This window comes from Rutidosis leptorrhynchoides, chromosome 10 (genome assembly GCF_046630445.1).
Source record: "Rutidosis leptorrhynchoides isolate AG116_Rl617_1_P2 chromosome 10, CSIRO_AGI_Rlap_v1, whole genome shotgun sequence".
Lineage (NCBI taxonomy): Eukaryota > Viridiplantae > Streptophyta > Magnoliopsida > Asterales > Asteraceae > Rutidosis > Rutidosis leptorrhynchoides.
Window position 1 is genome coordinate 318680257 of NC_092342.1, and position 25379 is coordinate 318705635.

At 38.0% G+C, this 25379-nt stretch overlaps 2 protein-coding genes across 2 annotated transcripts; both read right to left on the reverse strand.

Moving 5' to 3' along the window:
* Positions 1-204: 204 nt before the first annotated feature.
* Positions 205-874, reverse strand: LOC139871271 (uncharacterized). The gene is made up of 2 exons (XM_071859001.1): positions 834-874; positions 205-784 (listed from the first exon to the last, which is right to left on the reverse strand). The coding sequence occupies exons 1-2, from the start codon at positions 872-874 to the stop codon at positions 205-207; spliced, it is 621 nt and encodes a 206-aa protein (XP_071715102.1).
* Positions 875-3192: 2318 nt separating this feature from the next.
* LOC139871272 (chaperonin 60 subunit beta 1, chloroplastic) lies at positions 3193-25379 on the reverse strand. The gene is made up of 13 exons (XM_071859003.1): positions 25326-25379; positions 25122-25247; positions 24798-24935; positions 24626-24721; positions 24298-24540; positions 23977-24211; positions 23707-23876; positions 23534-23611; positions 23364-23435; positions 23067-23264; positions 4377-4469; positions 4119-4242; positions 3193-3494 (listed from the first exon to the last, which is right to left on the reverse strand). Exons 1-13 carry the CDS (start codon positions 25377-25379, stop codon positions 3481-3483), a joined length of 1641 nt encoding a protein of 546 aa, XP_071715104.1. The 3' UTR covers positions 3193-3480.

Here is a 25379-nt window from a genome sequence, read left to right on the forward strand (position 1 = left end):
TTATTAACACGAGAAAGAGGTACAACACGAATTAGCACCCATTACAATTAATTGGGCACTATGGAAAACTCGAAAACATGTTGCAAAGAGAGCAACAAAAGCGAATACATAGAACAACTAACTAAACTAATCTATACAATATTGAAGTGGATCGGATAATCATTGTAGCCATTCGATCTTTTTATGCTTGAAACGCGAAGATATCTAATCGAACGAGACTAGTTGAATTTCCATTAAGCCGCTCGGTCCATTCCAACACAAATTTGAGAAAACTTTCCGATTCCGATTCTTCCAAATCAAATCCCCACACGTCCATTCCATTGCTTGCCAAATTTTTGACCCCAAAAAGGAGAGAGGTCGATTATTTTTACCATGAAATGCCTCGTTTAGACTAAAGTTTGCGAACGAACCCAACTTCCACCATTTGTATACTTTATCCCAAATTTCCATCGAGTGCCGACAAAAAATCATAGAATGCTCGGTTGTTTCCACATCATCGTCACATAGAGGGCATCTAACGGTGTCCAAGTCGATACCTCTTTTATCGAGTTCGGTACGGACCGGGATACGTCGTTTCAATACCCTCCATATGAAAATTTCTACTTTAGAAGGAACCAAATTGTTTTTTAATGTAGCATCTTGCGTTCTCGAGTCTGAATGAAGCTTCTCATCGATAAGTGATGATAACTTTTTTGTTGAGAACACCCCATTCGATACTAGACGCCATACCCAAGAGTCCAAACTTTGATCTTTTTGTGATACTCGTTTAGTAGTGAAATTAAATCTTTGAGTGAACCGTAGAGGTCAAGCACTTTAAATCTCTGTTTGCCAACCGTAGAGGTGAAGTCTTCAAGCTGCAAAATTCAGCAGCCATGGCGAGACCACAGCAGCTTTCTGCTGCTCAGGCCGATCACCTTGAGCTCAAATTTTCTGAACAGGAGGTTTTCGATGCGATAAATGAATGCGGGTGTTTGAAAGCCCCGGGTCCCGACAGCTTCAATTTCAAATTCTTCAAGCTCCATTGGGATTTAATTAAAGATGAACTTTTATCGGCTCTTAATTGGTTTTGGGATAGGTGTGAAATCTCGAACGGGTGCAACTCATCTTTTATAACACTTGTCCCAAAAGTCACGGATCCGGTGGGGTTGAACGAATTCCGACCCATTAGTTTGATTGGATGCTACTACAAAATTCTTGCTAAGGTTCTTTCCATTAGACTTCGAAAGGTGATTCCGAACCTTATCGGAAGCGAGCAAAACGCTTTCATAAAGGGGAGGTATATCCTTGAAGGCGCTCTCATTGCAAACGAATCAATTGACTATATTAAAAGAAGCAAGAAAAAAAGTCTCCTCTTTAAAGTGGATTTTGAAAAAGCATTTGATTGCTTAAGTTGGGATTTTCTTCTCGAAATCATGAGTCATATGGGGTTTGGTGAACGATGGAGGAAGTGGATCTTGGCTTGTTTAAGGTCGGCCTCAATATCCGTTCTTGTCAACGGATCGCCGACACAAGAATTTAATATCGAGCGTGGGGTACGACAAGGTGACCCGTTGTCACCTTTCCTTTTCATTATTGCGGAGGAAGGGTTGAATTTGCTTACGAAGAAGGCGATAAGTGTTGGACTATATAAAGGGGTGGAAATCGGTTCAGATAACGTGTTAATTTCGCATCTTCAATATGCGGACGACACCATCTTCCTTGGAGAATGGAGTAGACAAAATTTCAACAATCTCATGAAGTTATTAAAATGTTTTGAAAAAGTCTCGGGTTTGAAAATTAACTTCAATAAAAGCCAAGTGTTCGGTCTCGGTGTCCCACAAACCGAAATTGATATAGTGGCTAGTCGAGTTGGTTGTAAAGTTGGAGAATTCCCGTTCGCTTATCTTGGCTTACCTATGGGTCGAAAGATGAGCCGAGTGGAAAATTGGAAACCCGTTATTGAGAAATTTAACTCTCGTCTTGCGAATTGGAAAGCAAAAACAGTCTCTTTTGGGGGAAGGTTAACGCTAATCAAATCGGTCCTTAATAGTCTACCGTTATATTACTTTTCTCTCTTTCGTGCGCCTTTGAGTGTCTTAAAAACCCTTGAGTGTATTCGTAGAAATTTCTTTTGGGGCGGGTCGGGTGATAATTCAAAAATTCCTTGGGTCAAATGGGATGATGCTCTTTTGCCTTACGGTGAAGGAGGTCTTAACATCGGTACTTTGCGGGCGAAAAATCTTGCATTATTGGGTAAATGGTTGTGGCGGGCTAAATTGGAGCCTAACTCTCTTTGGGTCACGACTTTAAAAAGTATTCATGATGCTAACGGACTACTCTTACGTTCGGGCCTCTCCGGGTCAAAAGGAAAGAGTGGTGTATGGTTTAATATCTTGCGCGCAGGTTCAGATATCAAGAAGACAGGATTATAGTTCGCGAATTCGTTCAGCAGGCAAATCGGGGATGGAGTTTCAACAAGTTTCTGGTCAGACTGCTGGTTAGGCGAAATCCCACTCAAATCCAGGTTCGGGAGATTATTCAAGCTCGACCAAGAACAGCATGCAAGCGTCTTCGAAAGAGTACGTTGGTCAGAAGGCTCATGGCAGGCGACATGGAATTGGCAACGAGAGATTACTGGTAGAATTCAATATAGGCTCTAAGTGACATCCAAATCGTCAATAAATAGATGCTTGCTAATGACTCAATTAATAGAGCCAAATCCATATCCATATAATATAAAAAGTAACGACTTATTCAAAATATTGTTTCGAGGAACCATATCAAATTTTGATTCAATGAGTTTCTAGGAGATAAAAAGAAGTTGATGTAACCAACTTGTTTATGTGAAGAAATTTGTGCAATGTTGGTTACCTCATAACGCCATGGAATTAAAAGAAAACTTATAAAGCACTAACCCAAAAGATATTAAAAAGAAAAAAACCAAACTCACAATACCCTATCATCATCTGGAGTGCATCAAACGTCGGTTGATTGACAATATGTTCACCCAATTGGACCCTAAAGACGGGATGTTACAATATCCCCACTTACAATACTGACGTCTTCGTCAAGCCGAAACCCACAAAAACCAAACTCACAATACCTTTCGTTATCCAGAATGCATCAACCGGTAGGTTGATTGACATCAAGTTCACCCAATTGGACCCTAAAGACTATACAGCATGATGAGCATTGGAAAACTTGACAAAAAAATGAGCGTACGCAACGCTACTAGCTTGTTATTGCATGTATCAATTACATTACATCTGTTGATCCTAGAAACCATTTCCGCCAAAATTTGACCCACCCAACCACTAATAAATACAAAGGAAAGAAGTTTCAACAAAAGCAAATTCAGCATCTTACAACTTTAAAAATGAGCTAATGAAAAATGAGGTGGTGGAAGCAATATTTTCTCATCCTGGTTGCATAGCTTTGTTTAACTCCCAAGTATGTAAACAACTAACATGGGTAGACGTTCTATACGCTAGCTGTAGCACCTCAGTAACCATAACCTGGTTCACGCAGATATAAAATATTAAAAAACTTATTCAAAATGCATTTTTGTTTACAGTTTTCCCCGTCGTATTTACATGTTATTCGATGGTCTGTATATGTATCTAAGTATAGATTTTTGTATCTATGTTTATATGTATACGTGTATATGCCTCTGTATATATTTGTATGTTTTTAGGTTATATATAGGTACCCGTGTATATGTTTGTATCCGTATATGTATGTATGTATCTAGGGGCATGTATCTAAGTGTTTATACGTATGTATGTATCGGTTCCTAGGTATATATACCTTTGTATGTATTTATATGTATACCTGTTTAGGTATAGGTATTTATTTATGCTTATTTATGTTTAGGTATAGGTTCTATAGGAAGCAATCTCTTGGCTCTCGACTAGAGGGAGGGACGATCTTATCTAGTCGCGGGTTCTATACCCGTTGGTGGAGTAGTGACTTCCTTCTAATCTAGGGTACGAGGAATGATTGTCTACACTCCACCTCCCCCATACCCTACATTCGTGGGATTGGGTATTGTTGTTGTTGTTGTTGTTATTCACAATGCAAACAAATATAACCAAATTTGAACAAAATTCTGATTAGGGTAATTAACCATAAAAACATACCTGAGTTGTCCATAGGGTTTCCAGCAACAATGGGTTCTGGCTCCTTGATCTCAACAACCACAGCATCCGATGTAAGGAACGTCTTTGCAACTGATGACGCATGTTCCAAGCAACATCTCACCACCTGCATCGATTCAATTCAATGTTTCCGTTAATTAAAACTTTTGTTCATCTAAGATCGAGAATTAAAGACTCAAAATTTGATAGAAACAGATTTTATGACTACAAGAAGAGATAATATATTAAAAAGAGACTTGCCTTTGTGGGATCAATGATACCAGCGGCCATTAGATCCTCGTATTTCCCGGTTGCGGCATTGTAACCAAATTTGACGTTGTCACTGGATAGGACCTACAATTAAGACGTAGACACTTAACCACACATAACTATATTCTGAATAATATGAAATTTTTAGTATATGATGATAGGTGTAACACCCGTTTCAAAAGTTAATTTGAAGAATTTTTTTTTATTAATAATAAAATGTGACGGCTCAAGTTGTTACAACATTAAACTTGTAGAGTTGGTTAAAACTATTTTTGAAGTTTTACTAGAGATAAGATCATGTGGTATTTAAATCCCGTAAGTATCGTGAAAACTGGCGCGAATTAAATCCATAAACGACACACGATCTTATTCACATCACCATTTAGAAATATCAAATCAGCGAGTATGGGGGTAGGGGTGACAAGAGGAGTCAAGGTGGTGCGTGAGTTATACTAATTCGGTTACGTCTTTCGATTTCGTGATTTGTTTCCGATAAGGATAAGGTAACATCCTGTTGAAAACTATTCTCTTTATATGAGTAGATTATATGGATTTCCGTCAGTCGAGTGGTTGAGTTTTGGGTCTAAACTTGATTGTGCATTGTGTGATTTATAAAGTTTAATGGTTATGTAGGAGACTAGTTACTGATCGATAAGAGCTTAAAGTTTGAGTTATTTATTATATGAGTTTCACATGACTTTTAAACTGGGTTGCATGCTTTTCTATAAACTGTTTATTCAAAGTGATTTCAAATGCTTTATATTGTGATTTGCTTGCAAATTGTATAATTTCAAGGAATTGTATTGTATTATTGCTGTATTGAATCAATGTAACACATCGAGAATATATATACCGCTATAACTTGAGGCCCAAGTTAGTTTAGACCCTGAAGCCTATTGGTTAACTCCATATATGTCTAATACGCCTTTAAGGGCGGGGAACGACCTGTAGCTTAGATCTTATAAATAGAGCTTGGATCTTATAAATAGAAATCGATGAGTGGTAATGGCTTTGTGAAAATAATTGCAATCTGGTCATGTGGATATGTGGATATGAACTGTACTCGTAAATTTCCTTGAGCAACCTTCTCCCGAACAAAGTGAAAGTCAACTTCTATGTGTTTCGTTCGTGCATGAAAGACATGATTGGCTGATAAATAGGTTGCACCTAGATTATCACACCATAGTATAGGTGCCAAAGATGTGTGAATGCCAAGTTCACGAAGAAGAGCTTGAAGCCATGCAAGTCCAGCAACCGAGCAACCGGCGGCTTCGTATTGTGATTCAGTGGAAGAATTGGAAACAATGCGTTGTTTACGAGGAGTCCATGAGATGAGATACGAGTGTTGTTTACTAGGAGTCCATGAGATGAGATAAGATCCTAAATAGATGGCAAATCCCGTCGTAGGTCTCCTATCATTTGGACATCCAGCCCAATCAGCATCAAGAAAACGCTTCAAAGATGATTGTTTAGTGAATGAAGTACCTTGCCAGTGTGTCAGAAGCTCGACGGATAAGCATACCATTATTAACTGTACCATGAAGATAAGGTAATATTCTCTTAACCGCAGACCAATGGTTCTCAGTTGGGGCGTGCATAAATTGGAAAACCTTGTTGACTGCATACACAATGTTTGTCCGAGAAAGAGTAACATATTGAATTGCACTAACAACCGGATGACATTTGACTGGACCCGAAAACACGACACAGTAGCTAAATGAAGAGAGCTATGCATGGAGTTAATAGTAAGAGAAGCTAGCTATATGTAGAATTTCCATTTTGTACTTTCGTTAAAAAAGAAAGAATAATGTCAGATTGGAACAATTTCAACACCTAGATAATAGTTAAGGAAGCCAAGATCTTTTATTACAAAAGTAGAGCCAAGACAATAATATGGTTCGTTTTGACCGTATTCGTTGACTTGTTTATCGGTATCACTCACGGGATGGATTATATTAATTGGGTTAATACAAGGGTTTGGAAATATTTATCGTATCGGGTGGCGTTTCCCTATCTGGTAACACATATTACACTTCGAGTGCAATTGGTTTTACGCCACTTATCTTTGCAAGAACCGAAAGAATGTAAAGAAGAATTCATGAACGTGATCTATAATAATATTGGCAAAGCTCGACTACAGTTGAGGGTGACAAAGCATCCCTCTGCTACCTTACTAGCTCCGTCCCTGTGGATTATATTTTGTCAAATTGATTGTCGGAGATAACATATATGTATGGGGTAGTTTTTTCTCCTCTCTGAACCTCACATTTCTTCATATATTTATAGACTTTAGATGAGCTAGGATTCTTCTTTATTCAAGGAAGTGCTAAAATAACATACCACATAGTAAAATAACATACCAAAATAACTTACCAAGATATCTTCCATGATATCCTTCTAGATATTGTAGATTCGATATGTGATTCTTAAAATTTTAGTGAGTTTTAATATATGAATAATATTAACATGTTTAAATATTAATATTGATTTTATATAATTATACTTGCTCTATTAAGTCCCATAGACTTTATATGTATATTTTTTATTAAGTATATACATATATAGTCTATTAAAGATATAAATATAGTCAATCGGGTCTCTTTATTAAAGTAGTAGTATTTTGACTCACATATTTTTGTTTTTATTTAATTATTTTACTGTTTCTACTTCATTTATCCTTATTTCTACTTAGATTTTTGAATTGTTCTTAAAAATTCTGTTTGTGTATCTAGATGTATAATATATACATTAGATTGTTGTATTGTATTAGGCACGTGTTAATCGCACTCCAGACCATATTTTCATATTCAACCACATTTATCTTTTGTTTTATGATTTTAATTTTAATGAATATTTTGTGGTATTTTTTTTGTGATTGTGTCAAATGATATTTAGTCTTTAAATATGCATATGATTTTATATATGCATATATAAAGTGATATTCGACGTTTATCGAGTATACTTTTAAATCTTAATTATTTTTTTAGTTGGAAATCTTGGGGATGTAATATGACTATATTAGACATTTATACGTCCTCTTCTTTGATACATGATATTCGTGAACTTTCGTTTTATCCCACATACATGCGAATTTTCTTCGTAATCTCATTTCAGTGTCGAGTTTCATCGCAATTACTTGCGGGATTTCTATGTAATATCATTTCAATGACGAGTCGCATCCCATTTACTGGCGGGATTTTTTTTGTAATCTCATTTCAATGTCGAGTTTCATCCCATTTACTGGCGGGATTTCTTTGTAATCTCATTGCAATGTCGAGTTTCATCCCAATTACTGGCGGGATTTCATTGTAATCTCTTTTATTTTGAGTATCATCCCATTTACTGGCGGGATATCTTTGCAACTTTCGTGCATTTAATCTCATTTTAAGTTGATATGTAGTCGCTTTTTTATAAATCTCAAGTTTCTTTGAGATATAAATTAAACAATTATGGTTTACAAGATGATTATCTTGAATCAATGCTAGCCGTTTCTTATAGCAAGCATCTTATTCTATTGGAGGAGGTTTACTGAAAACACAGTTTTTGGGACTAGAAATTTTCCCTCGTCCATTTTTTTTTTTTTTTTTGTAAAACTGTACACATCATTTAAGGGATTTATTAAAAATACATCTCTTGGGATTAGAGATTTTACATCTAACCATTTTCTTTATTTTAGGTGATATGGTACTTTTGTTGAACAATATTACTTGTCAACATAGTTTTGAGAATTTAGAAGACGAACTTGCGTACTTACTAATAAATCAAGTGGCTGAGATGATTTTCCTTGCTTTTTTTTTTTTTTTTTTTTTCCCCTTTTAACACTTATGTTTCTTAGGCGCTTGACATCAATGATTTTGAGTCTAGCTTATTTTGACTTTCTTGTCTAGTTGCTCCATTTTTGTGTAGGACAAAGACTCCCTTTTAGATTCACGTAGCCGATTTTTTGAGTTTGCTTCTTCAGCTCTTATAAAGTTATTGACTTGTGTGAATAGATCTTCCATTGACATAGGTGGTCGGGCGATGAAGTCCTTAAAAATTCTTCCTGGTCGAAGCCCGCTAATGAACGCTCCTGTCATCATCCCATCTGATCGATCCGTCAGGTGTAACGTTTCTTTGCCGAACCTTTCTAAGTAATCTTTCAAGCCTTCATCCGACTGTTGTCGAATTCCTAATATCTCAGCTTGAGTTTTTTGAAACCTTCTTTGTTGTACAAAGTTAGCGCGGAACTTGTTTCTTAACTCATGGAAGTCGTCAATACTTCCTGGCGGCAGGTTATCGTACCAGAATCTTGCTGCTCCACTTAGAGGAATGTGAAAGAATCGACACCAAGCTGGTTCTGGTAACTTGTGTACATACATGGTCCCCATAAATATTGTTAGGTGATCATCTGGATCCGATAACCCGTCGTATGTTTTTAAATTGGTTGGCACTTTGAGTCCGTCAGGCATGTTGTAATCTCTTATCCGTTTTGTAAATGGGGAGGCCACCAAATTGAGTATGTTTCTTTCAGATTCTTTAGATACGAATGGCTCGTTATAAAAGTCGGTAGCACTTTAGGGTTTTCGCTTGGTGAACCTTTCTTGATTTTCAAGTATAGTTTCAACTCTACTTTTTTTAAGTGATTTGCTATTTCCTTCACCATTTTTCAGCATTGGTTCATCAAGTGCCTCATCGTAATCTGAATTCAATGGTTCGATGATGGGACGATCATCAAGTGTTGGTGTCTTCTTTGTGGTTGCTTCCTTCTTTTTTGAAGCAAATGCTAAATACATAGCATTTATTTGATGTAAGTTTTGGAAAAAAAAAAATTGCATGATTGGATCATCAGGGTTTTCCGTCCATACGTCCTTATTCGTGTTATCTTGGACTCCAAGGACAGGTATGCTTCCTGGCATTTCGATAGTAGGGACGTTTGCCTCTAGTGGTTGTTTTGAAGGCAATCCGGAACTACTTGAACCTTTTCCCTGATCATGGGTTGGTGTAGTGTACGACGCTTCTCCGATAATGATTGATACTTTGGTAGAAAAAGGGTTTAATTTCGGTCCCACGGATGGCGCCAAATGATGATACTTCAAATTACAAGACAATAATATGGTTTGTTTTGACCGTATTCGTTGACTTGTTTATCGGTATCACTCACGGGATGTGTAACATCCCGCCTTTTTCCGGTTACTTTCCGTTTAACTATTTTAAAGTCCGTTATATATTTATAACATCTTTCGTTAATACGCGTTTTAAATTATCTCGATTAGGTAATTCACGCACCCGATTCAAACTTGAGGGACTAAAATTGACACGGGGCAAACTAGTTGACTAGGTCACCTAGTCCACCACAATCACCACCATTCAACCATCTCCATCTCTCTCTCTTTCTCTCTAGCAAGAACACACACACAATTTTCAAATTCATTCAATCATCATCTAAATTCGATCTAGGAGGCTTGCAACAAAATAAATTACATATTCGTGATCCTCTCTTCATCCTCTTCATTTTGGTACCAACTTCATCTCGTTTGGGTAACATTTCTAAAACTCTAGATTTCCCTAAATTCGTGTTTTTGACTTGAAATGGTGTTAGTTAGTGTCTATGGCTCATTGTGATGTCGTGTATGTAATTTGTAGGCTCGATCTTGTTATTTGGTGTAACTAGCATGAACACTTGAAATGGGTTAGTTTAACCTTTGATTTTGAATGATAAAATGTGTTTAGATGTTAATGGTTGTGTGTTCAAAGTGTTAGTTACTTCATTAACTTCGTTTTGGTGTGTTGATTGACATGAAAACCTTACATTAACATGATTATTGGTTTTGAGATTTTGGTTAGGGTTTGATAAGCTTTATATGAAATTTTGATGTATCAAATGCTATGAAATATTGTTGATAAGTGTTTTGTTGCAACGTGTGTTTGATTACCTTCGAAACGGCATATCATACATGTAAATTGGTTACCCGAATCATGAAATGCGTTTTTAGAACTTGAACCTTTGATTATGAACGTTTGATGCGGTTTTGGGTTGTTGTAGGTGTTAAATTACTTGTTGAAATGTGTTTAGTTGTCTTCCTCGTCAAATTACCTTCCCAACGGTATAAAATACTTGACTTGATTGTTTGCGGATCATAAATTGTGTTTATTTGGTTTTTGGTTCGTGCACTTAGGAGTTCTGCATCAGACTTGAAATCCAACCTGGACGCCGTCCAGATACTTGGACGCCGTCCCAGTATTCAAAGCTGGACGCCGTCCAGAAAGTCTGGACGCCATCCCAGCCTTCAAAGCTGGACGCCGTCCAGAAAATCTGGACGCCGTCCAGATACACTGGCAGGCTACTGTCTTCGTTGGTCGTTTTACGGAAAATGTTTGCTATGCTATGGACCTCCGATTCACATGTAACTTGTTCTAACATGCTCATATATGATTAAAAACCTCAGAAAAATAGTTCGGGACCCGACCCGAACGTGTTGACTTTTTCGTTGACTTTGACCCGACCAAGTTGACTTTTAATCAAATTTAACCAAATGTTTGTGCAATCGTTCTAACATGCTTTTATACTTGTACCTTGCATGAAACATGACAATTTGATTCACATGCTATTATGATCGAGTCTTAACGAGCCATAGGACTAATTGAACATCTTTGACCAATCGTGACTATCGTTATTGATACAACCTATTTGTTTAGGTCAAGACTAGCATTGTTCTTTGCACACGTTTACTTGTTGAAGTACTTTACTACTCGTGCACTCAAGGTGAAATCATAGTCCCACTTTTACTCTTTTTGAACTTACATTTGGGATGAGAAAACATAAACATTTCTTTTACTAAGTGAACACAAGTACAGGAAAACAACATTCTACATACGAGTTTAGAACAAAATCCTCAATTCGATTATCATTAGTTACACTTGCCGGGTGTAAGCGAGAACTTATGTTGTATGGATCCATATGGGTTTGACAAACCCTCATTCAAACGGTTCGCTACCGTTTACGAATGAAATGTATTTTCGAGAAACAGTGTACGTTCTAACACTATTGTGATGGGGTTCTATGGAAGGAATGTTAAGCATTGATAATTGGGTGCTCGTGAAACAAACTTTTGGAATGTATTACTATTATCTCATTGTTGCAAATCTTGTGGTTCACTTGTACTTATTTACTTAAACCTATGATTTCACCAACGTTTTCGTTGACAGATTTCTATGTTTTTCTCAGGTCCTTGAACGATACATGATACATGCTTCCGCTCATTATTTTGATACTTGCATTGGATGTCGAGTATATATGCATACATGGAGCGTCTTTTGGCTACTTTTAAATTGTGTCGCATAAGTTTCATTTGTACTTATAACTTTGTAACGTAACTTGTGGTGGAACTATTCTCGTAAACTTTGAACAATCTTTACATTTGAAATGAATGCGACATATCTTTTGGTCAAACATTGTTTTAAAGACTTATGACCACGTAACGGGACCTAAGTAGACGGCGCCGTCAATGACGATTTTGTCGGGTCGCTACAGATGGTATCAGAGCCTTGGTTGTAGGGATTTAGAGTTCATTGGTGTCAACCTCGAGTCATAGGGTACATTGGTGAGTCTAGACTACAACCGGCATATAGACTTGAAGTAGGAATTACTTGACTACTTGTGCATTTATACTCGGACGCTTCTACTCATATCTACTCTTAGTTCATCTTAATCTCACGTTGTTTAATTTGATTGACACGCCACCTTGACTTTATAGAATAATGTCGAATGCACATATGAATCAGGGTAATATAATTGCCGGGATTATATTACGGTGACTCATATGAACGTTCCGACATTATGACATAAAGAATTTAAGGCGAGTCGAGGAAAAACTTCTCTTTATCTTTATTCTATATCACGGTTAGTATTATTGAGAATACTAATCAATGATATTCTTGTGTCTTGAAGGAACAATGGCTCCTCGTCGTGTACGCCGCAATGAAACTCCCGAACAAGCTCTCGAACGGATGATAGCCACCGCCGTAGATGCGGCCATGGCCGGTCACTCATCCAACAACAATAATAATAACAACCACAACAACAACAACAACAATGGAGCCGGTAACTCAAACGAGGGATGCTCCTATAAAGCTTTCATGGGGTGCAAACCTCACACTTTCGATGGAACCGGGGGACCGGTCGTGCTCACCCGATGGTTTGAGCAAACGGAAGCCGTCTTTAGCATAAGCGGTTGTCGGGACCAAGACAAGGTCAAATACTCCACTCACACCTTCGCCGGTGTCGCTCTTACATGGTGGAATACTTATGTACAATCGGTGGGTACCGATGAAGCTCACGCCCTCTCTTGGGCCGACTTGAGGGAAAAGATGATTGTCGAATATTTCCCTCGTGAAGAAACCCGAAGGCTCGAACAAGAGCTAAGAACTTTAAAGGCGATCGGAAATGACCTCAAGGCTTATAATCAACGATTTTCCGAACTAGCCTTGATGTGCCCAAATCTTGTGAACCCCGAAGCTTTAAGGGTTGAACTTTACATGGATGGTCTTCCAAAGAGCATCAAACACGGAGTAATGTCATCCAAACCCCCTAATCATCAAGAAGCTTTGAACATGGCCCGCAAATTGATAGAGACGGTGGACGAAATCGTAGTACCGGCACCTAAAGCCGAGGACAAGTCGGGTAACAACAAAAGAAAATGGGAAGCTCCCCAATCAAGCAACAACAACTTTGCCAAGAAATCTTTCACCTCCGACGGCAAGAAGGGTTATGCCGGAAATCTACCTCCTTGCAACAAATGCAACAAACATCACTTTGGCGAATGTAGTAAGCTAATTTGCCATCGGTGCCAAGGAATTGGTCATAAGGCCAACGATTGTAAAAGTGCCACTCCCGTCGCTCGAAAGTGGCCCAATGCACCAAAGACGGGCACTTGTTACGAATGTGGCCAAACGGGCCATTATAGAAATGCATGCCCGAAGAGGAAAGATAACCCCAATACGCGCGGCCGAGCTTTCAACATCAACACCGAGGAAGCCCGAGATGATAATGAATTGGTCACGGGTACGTTTCTTCTCAACAACACTTATGTTACTTGTTTATTCGATTCGGGTGCCGATAAGAGTTTTGTATCCAAGACTTTGACTCATTCTTTTAACACTCCACCTCTTCCATTAGATACCACTTATACCATTGAAGTGGCTAATGGGAAACTATTAAGTGCCGACACATATTACCGGGGGTGTACGTTAAACATTTTGGGTAAGGAATTTGAAATTGACTTGATACCCATGGAACTAGGAAGCTTTGATGTAATAATCGGTATGAATTGGTTAGTCAAAACGAAATCTCACATCCTTTGTGATCTTAACGCAATCCGAATCCCTATCGAGAATGGTGAACCTTTGATCGTCTATGGCGATAAGAGTTGCACCGGACTAAACCTCGTTTCGTGTATTAAAGTTAGAAAACTACTCCGTAAGGGTTGTTTTGCGATCCTTGCTCACGTTAAGAAAGTCGAGTCCGATGAGAAGCACATCGATGATGTGCCAATTGTTAGTGACTATTCCGATGTATTTCCCGACGAATTGCCGGGTCTTCCGCCTCATCGACCGGTAGAATTCCAAATCGATCTTATTCCGGGAGCCGCACCAGTAGCACGTGCACCATATAGACTTGCTCCATCCGAAATGCAAGAATTGCAAAGTCAAATCCAAGAACTACTTGACCGTGGTTTTATCCAACCTAGCCATTCACCATGGGGCGCTCCGATTTTGTTTGTTAAAAAGAAAGACGGATCCCTACGAATGTGCATTGATTATCGTGAACTAAATAAATTGACGGTTAAGAACCGATATCCTCTTTCTCGCATCGATGACCTCTTTGATCAATTACAAGGGTCTTGTGTATATTCGAAAATCGATCTCCGCTCGGGTTATCATCAATTAAGGGTTAAGGGGGAAGATGTCTCCAAAACCGCTTTCCGGACTCGTTATGGTAGTTATGAATTCCTTGTCATGCCATTTGGTCTCACTAACGCACCGGCGGTGTTCATGGATCTTATGAACCGCGTGTGCAAACCATATCTCGATAAATTCGTTATTGTGTTCATCGATGACATATTGATCTATTCTAAAAATGAAGAAGAGCACGAACAACATCTCCGACTTGTGCTTGAACTCTTGAGACAAGAACGACTTTATGCCAAATTCTCCAAGTGTGAATTTTAGTTGAAGGAAGTTCAATTTCTTGGTCATGTTGTAAGTGACCAAGGTATTAAAGTCGATCCAACGAAAATCGAAGCCATTAGTAAATGGGAGACTCCTACTACTCCTACTCATATCCGTCAATTCTTGGGTCTCGCCGGATACTACCGTAGATTCATTAAGGATTTTTCTTTGGTTGCTCGTCCTCTAACCGCTTTAACTCACAAGGGAAAGAAATTCAATTGGGCGACCGAACAAGAATCCGCTTTTCAAATCTTGAAAACAAAGCTAACCACCGCTCCTATCTTGTCACTTCCCGAAGGCAATGATGACTTTGTTGTATATTGCGATGCCTCGAAACATGGTTTTGGGTGTGTATTGATGCAACGAACGAAAGTCATTGCTTATGCTTCTCGACAACTCAAAATTCATGAACGAAACTACACGACACATGATCTCGAACTCGGAGCCGTTGTCTTTGCACTTAAAATGTGGAGACACTATCTTTATGGAACCAAGAGTACTATCTTCACCGATCACAAAAGCCTTCAACACATCTTCGATCAAAAGCAACTAAACATGAGACGACGACGGTGGATTGAAACTTTGAACGATTACGATTGCGAGCTTCGTTACCATCCCGGGAAGGCAAACGTAGTAGCCGATGCCTTAAGTCGAAAAGAAAGAGCGGTGCCTCTTCGTGTCCGAGCCTTAAACATCACCATCCACACGAACCTTAATAGCCAAATTCGGGTAGCCCAAGATGAGGCTCTCAAGGTTGAAAACCTTTCACACGAGCTCTTGAACATTCTCGTCTCTCGATTCGAAATTAGGGAGACCGGACTCCGATATTACGCCGGAAGGATTTGGGTGCCTAGTTATGGGGACCTACGAAGCCTTATTTTAGACGAAGCCCATAAGTCACGATACTCGATTCACCCCGATGCCAATAAGATGTACCACGACCTTAAACAACTATATTGGTGGCCGAACATCAAAAGGGACGTAGCTACTTATGTTTTCAAGTGTTTGACATGTTCCAAAGTCAAAGCCGAACACCAAAGACCGTACGGACTACTTCAACAACCCGAGATCCCGCAATGGAAGTGGGAAAGGATAACGATGGATTTTATCACCAAGCTACCAAAAACGACGGGCGGTTATGATACCATTTGGGTTATTGTTGACCGTCTCACCAAATCCGCACACTTCCTTGCCATGAAAGAAACGGACAAAATGGAGAAACTTGCACAACTTTACATTAAGGAGATCGTAGCCCGACACGGTGTACCCTTATCGATTATCTCCGACCGAGATGGCCGTTTCGTTTCTAGATTTTGGCGTACATTGCAAGAAGCGTTGGGAACGCGTTTAGACATGAGCACCGCATATCATCCTCAAATCGATGGACAAAGCGAACGTACAATTCAAACCTTAGAGGACATGTTACGAGCTTGCGTGGTTGATTTCGGAAAAGCTTGGGACAAGCACTTACCTCTCGCCGAGTTCTCTTACAACAATAGTTATCACGCGAGTATTAAAGCCGCACCTTTTGAAGCGCTATATGGCCGAAAATGTCGTTCACCTCTTTGTTGGGCCGAGGTAGGCGACGTGCAAATCACCGGACCCGAACTCATTCACGAAACCACCGAGAAAATCGTTCAAATCCGAGATAGGCTTCGGACGGCCCGGAGTCGTCAAAAGAGCTATACCGACAAATGACGCAACGATCTTGAATTTCAAGTCGGTGACCCAGTAATGTTAAAAGTCGCACCTTGGAAGGGTGTAATCCGTTTTGGGAAACGCGGGAAGCTGAATCCAAGGTATATTGGTCCTTTCGAAATCTTGGAGCGTATTGGAACCGTTGCTTATCGTTTAGATCTTCCGCCTCAATTGAACTCCGTTCATCCTACCTTCCATGTATCTAACTTGAAAAAGTGTCTTGCCGAACCCGATATCGTCATCCCTCTCGAGGAACTTACTATTGATGACAAACTTCATTTTGTGGAGGAACCGGTTGAAATTGTGGACACCTCCGTCAAGACATTGAAACAAAGCCGAATCCCGATTGTTAAAGTCCGTTGGAACGCCAAAAGGGGACCCGAGTTTACTTGGGAAAGACAAGATCAAATGCAAAGGAAGTATCCTCATCTATTCGTGAATTCGGAAACGCAAGATCTCGAGGAAGAAACAACGACTACTACGCCTACTTAAATTTCGGGACGAAATTTCTTTTAAGGAGTAGGTAATGTAACATCCCGCCTTTTTCCGGTTACTTTCCGTTTAACTATTTTAAAGTCCGTTATATATTTATAACATCTTTCGTTAATACGCGTTTTAAATTATCTCGATTAGGTAATTCACGCACCCGATTCAAACTTGAGGGACTAAAATTGACACGGGGCAAACTAGTTGACTAGGTCACCTAGTCCACCCCAATCACCACCATTCAACCATCTCCATCTCTCTCTCTTTCTCTCTAGCAAGAACACACACACAATTTCCAAATTCATTCAATCATCATCTAAATTCGATCTAGGAGGCTTGCAACAAAATAAATTACATATTCGTGATCCTCTCTTCATCCTCTTCATTTTGGTACCAACTTCATCTCGTTTGGGTAACATTTCTAAAACTCTAGATTTCTCTAAATTCGTGTTTTTGACTTGAAATGGTGTTAGTTAGTGTCTATGGCTCATTGTGATGTCGTGTATGTAATTTGTAGGCTCGATCTTGTTATTTGGTGTAACTAGCATGAACACTTGAAATGGGTTAGTTTAACCTTTGATTTTGAATGATAAAATGTGTTTAGATGTTAATGGTTGTGTGTTCAAAGTGTTAGTTACTTCATTAACTTCGTTTTGGTGTGTTGATTGACATGAAAACCTTACATTAACATGATTATTGGTTTTGAGATTTTGGTTAGGGTTTGATAAGCTTTATATGAAATTTTGATGTATCAAATGCTATGAAATATTGTTGATAAGTGTTTTGTTGTAACGTGTGTTTGATTACCTTCGAAACGGCATATCATACATGTAAATTGGTTACCCGAATCATGAAATGCGTTTTTAGAACATGAACCTTTGATTATGAACGTTTGATGCGGTTTTGGGTTGTTGTAGGTGTTAAATTACTTGTTGAAATGTGTTTAGTTGTCTTCCTCGTCAAATTACCTTCCTAACGGTATAAAATACTTGACTTGATTGTTTGCGGATCATAAATTGTGTTTATTTGGTTTTTGGTTCGTGCACTTAGGAGTTCTGCATCAGACTTGAAATCCAACCTGGACGCCGTCCCAGTATTCAAAGCTGGACGCCGTCCAGAAAGTCTGGACGCCGTCCCAGCCTTCAAAGCTGGACGCCGTCCAGAAAATCTGGACGCCGTCCAGATACACTGGCAGGCTACTGTCTTCGTTGGTCGTTTTACGGAAAATGTTTGCTATGCTATGGACCTCCGATTCACATGTAACTTGTTCTAACATGCTCATATATGATTAAAAACCTCAGAAAAATAGTTCGGGACCCGACCCGAACGTGTTGACTTTTTCGTTGACTTTGACCCGACCAAGTTGACTTTTAATCAAATTTAACCAAATGTTTGTGCAATCGTTCTAACATGCTTTTATACTTGTACCTTGCATGAAACATGACAATTTGATTCACATGCTATTATGATCGAGTCTTAACGAGCCATAGGACTAATTGAACATCTTTGACCAATCGTGACTATCGTTATTGATACAACCTATTTGTTTAGGTCAAGACTAGCATTGTTCTTTGCACACGTTTACTTGTTGAAGTACTTTACTACTCGTGCACTCAAGGTGAAATCATAGTCCCACTTTTACTCTTTTTGAACTTACATTTGGGATGAGAAAACATAAACATTTCTTTTACTAAGTGAACACAAGTACAGGAAAACAACATTCTACATACGAGTTTAGAACAAAATCCTCAATTCGATTATCATTAGTTACACTTGCCGGGTGTAAGCGAGAACTTATGTTGTATGGATCCATATGGGTTTGACAAACCCTCATTCAAACGGTTCGCTACCGTTTACGAATGAAATGTATTTTCGAGAAACAGTGTACGTTCTAACACTATTGTGATGGGGTTCTATGGAAGGAATGTTAAGCATTGATAATTGGGTGCTCGTGAAACAAACTTTTGGAATGTATTACTATTATCTCATTGTTGCAAATCTTGTGGTTCACTTGTACTTATTTACTTAAACCTATGATTTCACCAACGTTTTCGTTGACAGATTTCTATGTTTTTCTCAGGTCCTTGAACGATACATGATACATGCTTCCGCTCATTATTTTGATACTTGCATTGGATGTCGAGTATATATGCATACATGGAGCGTCTTTTGGCTACTTTTAAATTGTGTCGCATAAGTTTCATTTGTACTTATAACTTTGTAACGTAACTTGTGGTGGAACTATTCTCGTAAACTTTGAACAATCTTTACATTTGAAATGAATGCGACATATCTTTTGGTCAAACATTGTTTTAAAGACTTATGACCACGTAACGGGACCTAAGTAGACGGCGCCGTCAATGACGATTTTGTCGGGTCGCTACAGGATGGATTATATTAATTGGGTTAATACAAGGGTTTGGAAATATTTATCGTATCGGGTGGCGATTCCCTATCTGGTAACACATATTACACTTCGAGTGCAATTGGTTCTACGCCACTTATCTTTGCAAGAACCGAAAGAATGTAAAGAAGAATTCATGAACGTGATCTATAATAATATTGGCAAAGCTCGACTACAGTCGAGGGTGGCAAAGCATCCCTCTGCTACCCTACTAGCTCCGCCCCTGTGGATTATATTTTGTCAAATTGATTGTCGGAGATAACATATATGTATGGGGTAGTTTTTTCTCCTCTCTGAACCTCACATTTCTTCATATATTTATAGACTTTAGATGAGCTAGGATTCTTCTTTATTCAAGGAAGTGCTAAAATAACATACCACATAGTAAAATAACATACCAAAATAACTTACCAAGATATCTTCCATGATATCCTTCTAGATATTGTAGATTCGATATGTGATTCTTAAAATTTTAGTGAGTTTTAATATATGAATAATATTAACATGTTTAAATATTAATATTGATTTTATATAATTATACTTGCTCTATTATGAGGGTTATTTCATGTAACAATTATATCATCCACATAAACAAGAATGTACATGACAGTGCTATCCCGAGAGTAAATAAAAATGAGATGGATGTATCTTTGAGCCTGTAAAGCCGAGATCATAAAGTGACTTGGATAGTCGTTGAAACCAAGCTCGTGGAGCCTGCTTTGACCCATAAATAGACTTATAAAGTAGACAAACATTATCTGGACGATGTGGGTTAGACAATAGACTTATGCAGGAATCACAACTTTAATTTGAACTACTATACCAACAAAAGTACGCAGATAAAAGCAATACGAGATCCTGAAAAATAGACGTAGATACATATTTATACTCGGTCTCCCCTCCCGAAGCAGTTAAACATATGCAATGGCATCGTCCCGCTTACCTAACTTCTTCACAGGAATCACAACAGGAAGTAGGAATCACAGCCCGTGGTGCATTGCATTTTCTGAGATAGTTTTGGGTTTAATAATGAGATTTAAACTTAACAACAACCTTGGGGTTGTGAGACCTAGAACACTTAAATTGCATGCGGCATTAGCACTGATGAACTCATTGATTTCGCTAGCTTTGTGATTCGGCATTTTACTCTTACGCTCAAACGTTTTTACATTTTTGACCATTTTTTATTGATTTTTGTTGGTTTTGATGAACATGTTTTTTCCTTTGTAAACGCTCATAAAAAAACCAATCAAAAAAATGGGCAAAAACGAAAAGACGTTTGAATATAAGATTAATATGTTGAATCATAAAGCTAACAAAAACATTGAATTCATCGATGCTAATGATCGCAAGCTATTTAAGTATCCTAAGACTCACAATCCCAAGGTTGTTGTTACGTTTAAATCTCACTATTAAAACCAAAACCATCTCGGAAAATGCAATGCATCGCGAATTCTGATTCCTCATTCCGTTGTGATTCCTTTATAAAAGTTAGGTAAGGAGGAGGACGACATTGCAGATGTTTAGCTGCTATAGGAGGGGAGACCGAGTATAAGTATGTATCCACGTCTACTTCTCAGGGTTCCGTATTGCTTCTATTTTCGTACTCTTGTTAGTATGGTAGTTCAAATTAAAGTTCAAATTGAGCATTAACAAATTTAGGGGTCGAATCGCGCTCCGCTGCGATTGTTTTTAGCAAGGAATAAAAAAATTAATACTAAAAAATCCACGCATAGGTTTCGAACCTGAGTTGCGTGGCCCACAGAGATAGTCGCTAACCGACCAAGCAATATTGTTTTCTTATAATACCGAACTAAATATATATTTAACTACTAAAAATAGCGATTTTTCAATTGTTATAATTACCACTCAAACTGAATATTATTACAATTAAGGGATTTGAACAGTAACAATTGAGTTTTTCTAAATGAATATATATAGAATATGGTCAAATTGAATTTGAATTGAAGTGAGTATTTGACCATGTGCCATTTTCCAACTAAAATAAATAAGAATGGTGTAGATATAATGGTGATAGTTATGTATTTTCTTCTAACTCAAATGTCTAAAAAACTGTTTACTAAACCGTGATTGTTTTATATGTGAAATTGTGAAAAGAGAACGTTATTAAGCTTATTGACTTTCACATCTTAATAATAACGAAATAGAACAGTGGACGATGTACAAAACTACTAGTTAACCATCAAATAGTGTGGAAAATAGTGGTGCAAAATTATGAGTTGGCGATCGAAAGTGGGATAAATGTGGGATGTGTAAAACTACGAGTTGACAATCCTAATAAAAGTGGGAGAAGGAAAAAGTGAAAATCAAAATTTAATTGAATTGTCAGATTGAATCTTTAATGCCTACATGACGAAAATTGTTGTTTGAATGATTGAAAAGTTCTTTGCTAAATTGTTGGTTAAATGTTTTATGAATGTTTTTTTTTTTTTTTTTTCGTAAACAGTGACTCTCACAAGACTTTATAGCTAACCTAAAATGTTTTTAAAATTTTGCAGCTCGAGTTTAAGTGAAAAAAAAGTTTAGAGACTCAATATGATGAAGAGAATTTGAGAGTAGACGCTTCCGCTGAATTGAGATAAAAGGGTAGATCCGCACCCTCATAGAGTGGGCTGTTTCAATAGGAACCAAGAATAGCAAGACCAGAACGAGTAATTATTAGGTAAGAAATACCCACAAACACCTTTCAACCATTTTTTCGAATTCATAAATAATTATACAACTACATATGTCCCTCTTTAAATGAGTGAGTCAACATGTTTAACACATTTGAATACACTTCACATAGAGGTTGACCCGTTCCTATTTTTCAGTCAAATTTTCAGCCAGCCCATTTGACCCGTTAAACATGGAACATAACACAAACAGAACATATTTGCCAACAAGCATTTCGCCAAATTGTATAGAAGTAGCCCACCAAGTGTTTGTAGGTTCAAAAATAAATAAAAAAAACGTGTGGAAGTAGTTGTTGTCCAAAAATATAGAGCACCATAGGTTAATGGGTCAAATTGTCCCTTCAATATATGATGCTTAAGCATAAACAAAAGTACGCGATTCAAGGTTTGTTTAGTGGTTTTCATGAGCCTGAAAAAGGGGCAGACAATTCGGTCACAATCATTACGAAAAGGTCAAAGAAAAGCTTGCAACTAATGTGACGAAGATTGGTTCAGTTGGTAATAAGAAATTCCTAGGTACCGGGAGGATTTGTGAAAGTTCTTGTCGGGTCGAGTGGAAAACAACCTGCTTAAGAGCAAATCGGTGGCGGCTTTAAAGGTGTGCGTTTCACAAAATAAGAACATTTCTAAACGTGCTGGAAAAAGTGTCGCTTTCTTTACAAGATTCGGAAAGCGGCGTCGACTTTGGTGAGGCGGTGCAAAGGCTTTTCCATGAAGATATTACCGAAGATGATGTCGTTGTATTTAGTTCTTTAAACCCACCCAATATTGATGGTAGTAGCCATTCTAAGGGTAGATTCGAGACTATTTACGATAAGGCAATGTAAGGGCTCGAACATAGTCGAGTTGGTAGAAAGCTACTTAAACCGGCGTCCACGTCCAAAAATAGAAAGGGGAAGCTAAAGGTTAAAAGGTTCACGGTGCCGAGTTAGCAAAATTTAATGATGAGGGCATTAAAGTCCTTTGTTATAGGATCATTTCTTGATGTTTGTTGTTGTATGCGTTTCATTTTTGGCGGTTATTTTGCTTTGTGTGGTAGTTTTGTTTGGCCGTCGTTCATGTTGTTCCCGGTAGAGTTCTAGTTTGGGTTGTGTTTGTCTTGGTTCCGATTAGTTACTTTGCATGTTCTCTCGTTATTAATAAAGTTTTTGTTTTTTTTTCCACAATAAAAAAATATATAAACAAAAGTACCTTTTCAATCACCACACTACCATTAACACCAGCATTCTTTGCAATCAACTTCATTGGGTAGCAAAGTGCTCTCTTAACAATATCTGCTCCTACCTTTTGTTCATCATTGTCAAGGGTCTCTTTAATACCATCAACCTTAGCAGCAAGTCGAAGTAGGGTGCATCCGCCCCCTACTACAATACCTTCCTCAACAGCTGCCTGTATAATATCCAAAACTCAACCAATTTAAGAATTGATCATGACCGTCAAATGAAGCTTAAATACATCTTTACATATAAAAATAGGTCACAACGTTACCTTCGTCGCATTTAGGGCATCCTCTACTCTGAGTTTCTTTTCTTTTAGTTCCGTTTCTGTTTGTGCACCAACCTATAAAACATGTTGAATTCAAGACAACCTGGTATAAAATTGTTTATTATAATAATATTATTATTATTTATGTATATTTCTTTTTTCTTATTACTCACTTGGATAACGGCGACACCACCGGACAATTTGGCGATTCTTTCATTTAACTTCTCTTTTTCATAGTCTTGTTCTGCTGCCTGTAAAATCAGTTAAAATCTTATTAAGTCAATAATTTTGGGAGAGTAAAAAACATGTTAGAAATATATATGAGATGCAATTTATGTAAATGCACCTCAACAAGGTTTCTAATCTGAGCGACACGTTTATTGACCAACTCCTGAGTGCTACCATCACCAACGATAGTAGTTGTATCCTTGGTCAACACCACCTTAGCCGCAAGTCCTAAAACCTCACTCCCAGCAGTCTCTAGGTTTAACCCAACCTCCTCTCTTATCACCGTTGCTGTAATGGGTCAAATAACAAGTAAAAATGAAAATATATTTGAATTGGGTAATGGGTCAAATGGATACTAAAACATTCATCAACAAATGGGAAAACTTGCCTCCAGTAAGAATAGCAATATCATCAAGATATTGACTTTTGCGATCACCAAATCCAGGTGCTTTAAGTGCAGCAATTTTAAGTGAACCTCGTAACTTGTTGACTACAAGAGTAGCAAGGGCTTCCTGTTCAACGTCTTCTGATATAATCAATATCGGGTATCCTCCCTTTATAGCATCTTCCAAAACACCAACTAAGTCTCTTGCATTTGTAATCTTCTTATCAACCAAAAGCAGCTGGGTCCCATCAACATAAAATTAGAACACAAAACTAGAACAATGATAGAATATTACAATTTTTGCAGACATGATGTTATAATTACCTTGCAGTTTTCAAACTCGACGGTCATTTTCTCGCTGTCGGTAACGAAATAGGGAGAAAGGTAACCACGATCAAATTGCATGCCTTCAACAACATACATGAAGTTATCAGCACTTCTTCCTTCTTCAAGAGTCACCACACCTTTCCTTCCAACTTTACTCATTGCTTCAGCAATCATATTTCCCACTTCAATGTTGTTCCCTGCACTTACTGCTGCCACATCAGCCAACTCACTGTCTTCAACCTGCAATTTTACATACAATTTAATTAACAGTTAACACATAAACATCCATGTTGATCATCAAATAATCAATACAAGTTATACTCACTTCTTTTGACATGCGTTTAAGCTCTTCAACAAGGGCCCGAGTAGTTTTCTCAATACCTCTTGTAATTTGAATCGGGTTAGCACCTGCAGCTACCACCTGAAAATTAAGAGTATCATTAAAATAAGTATATGAATCAAAAAGGTTCAAACAACCTGAAAGATACACAATGTACCTTAACACCCTCGTTGATTAAACCTTGTGCAAGAACAACAGAAGTTGTGGTCCCATCACCAGCCAAATCATTTGTCTTTGAAGCCGCTTGTCTCACCAGCTTGGCACCGATGTTCTCCACGGGATCTTCTAATTCAACCTATTTTGATGAAGAAGAACAGAATAATTTTTATTAATACAAAAGCATGTAGAAATATAGATACATTCTTTTTTATGACCTTTAACAAAAAAAAATATATATACTTATCAATATGTCACTCTTATGCTTTACAAAAGGTAATTATAATTTACAAAAACAGTCCAAAGTTAAGGCAATATAGTGTACCTCTTTAGCAACGGTCACACCATCATTTACGATTTTAGGAGAACCATACTTGCTCTCCAGCACTACATTGCGTCCTTTAGGACCCAAAGTCACTCCTACTAGATCCGCAAGCTTGTTTACACCAGCCTACACACAAACACACGTATATATTACCACAAAGTGACATCACAATATCAACGGTTGGACACCTCAGTTCGATACTACCTGCAGCTTTTTAACAGCAGACCCATCCTTGTTAAGGTACAACTCTTTGGCCAT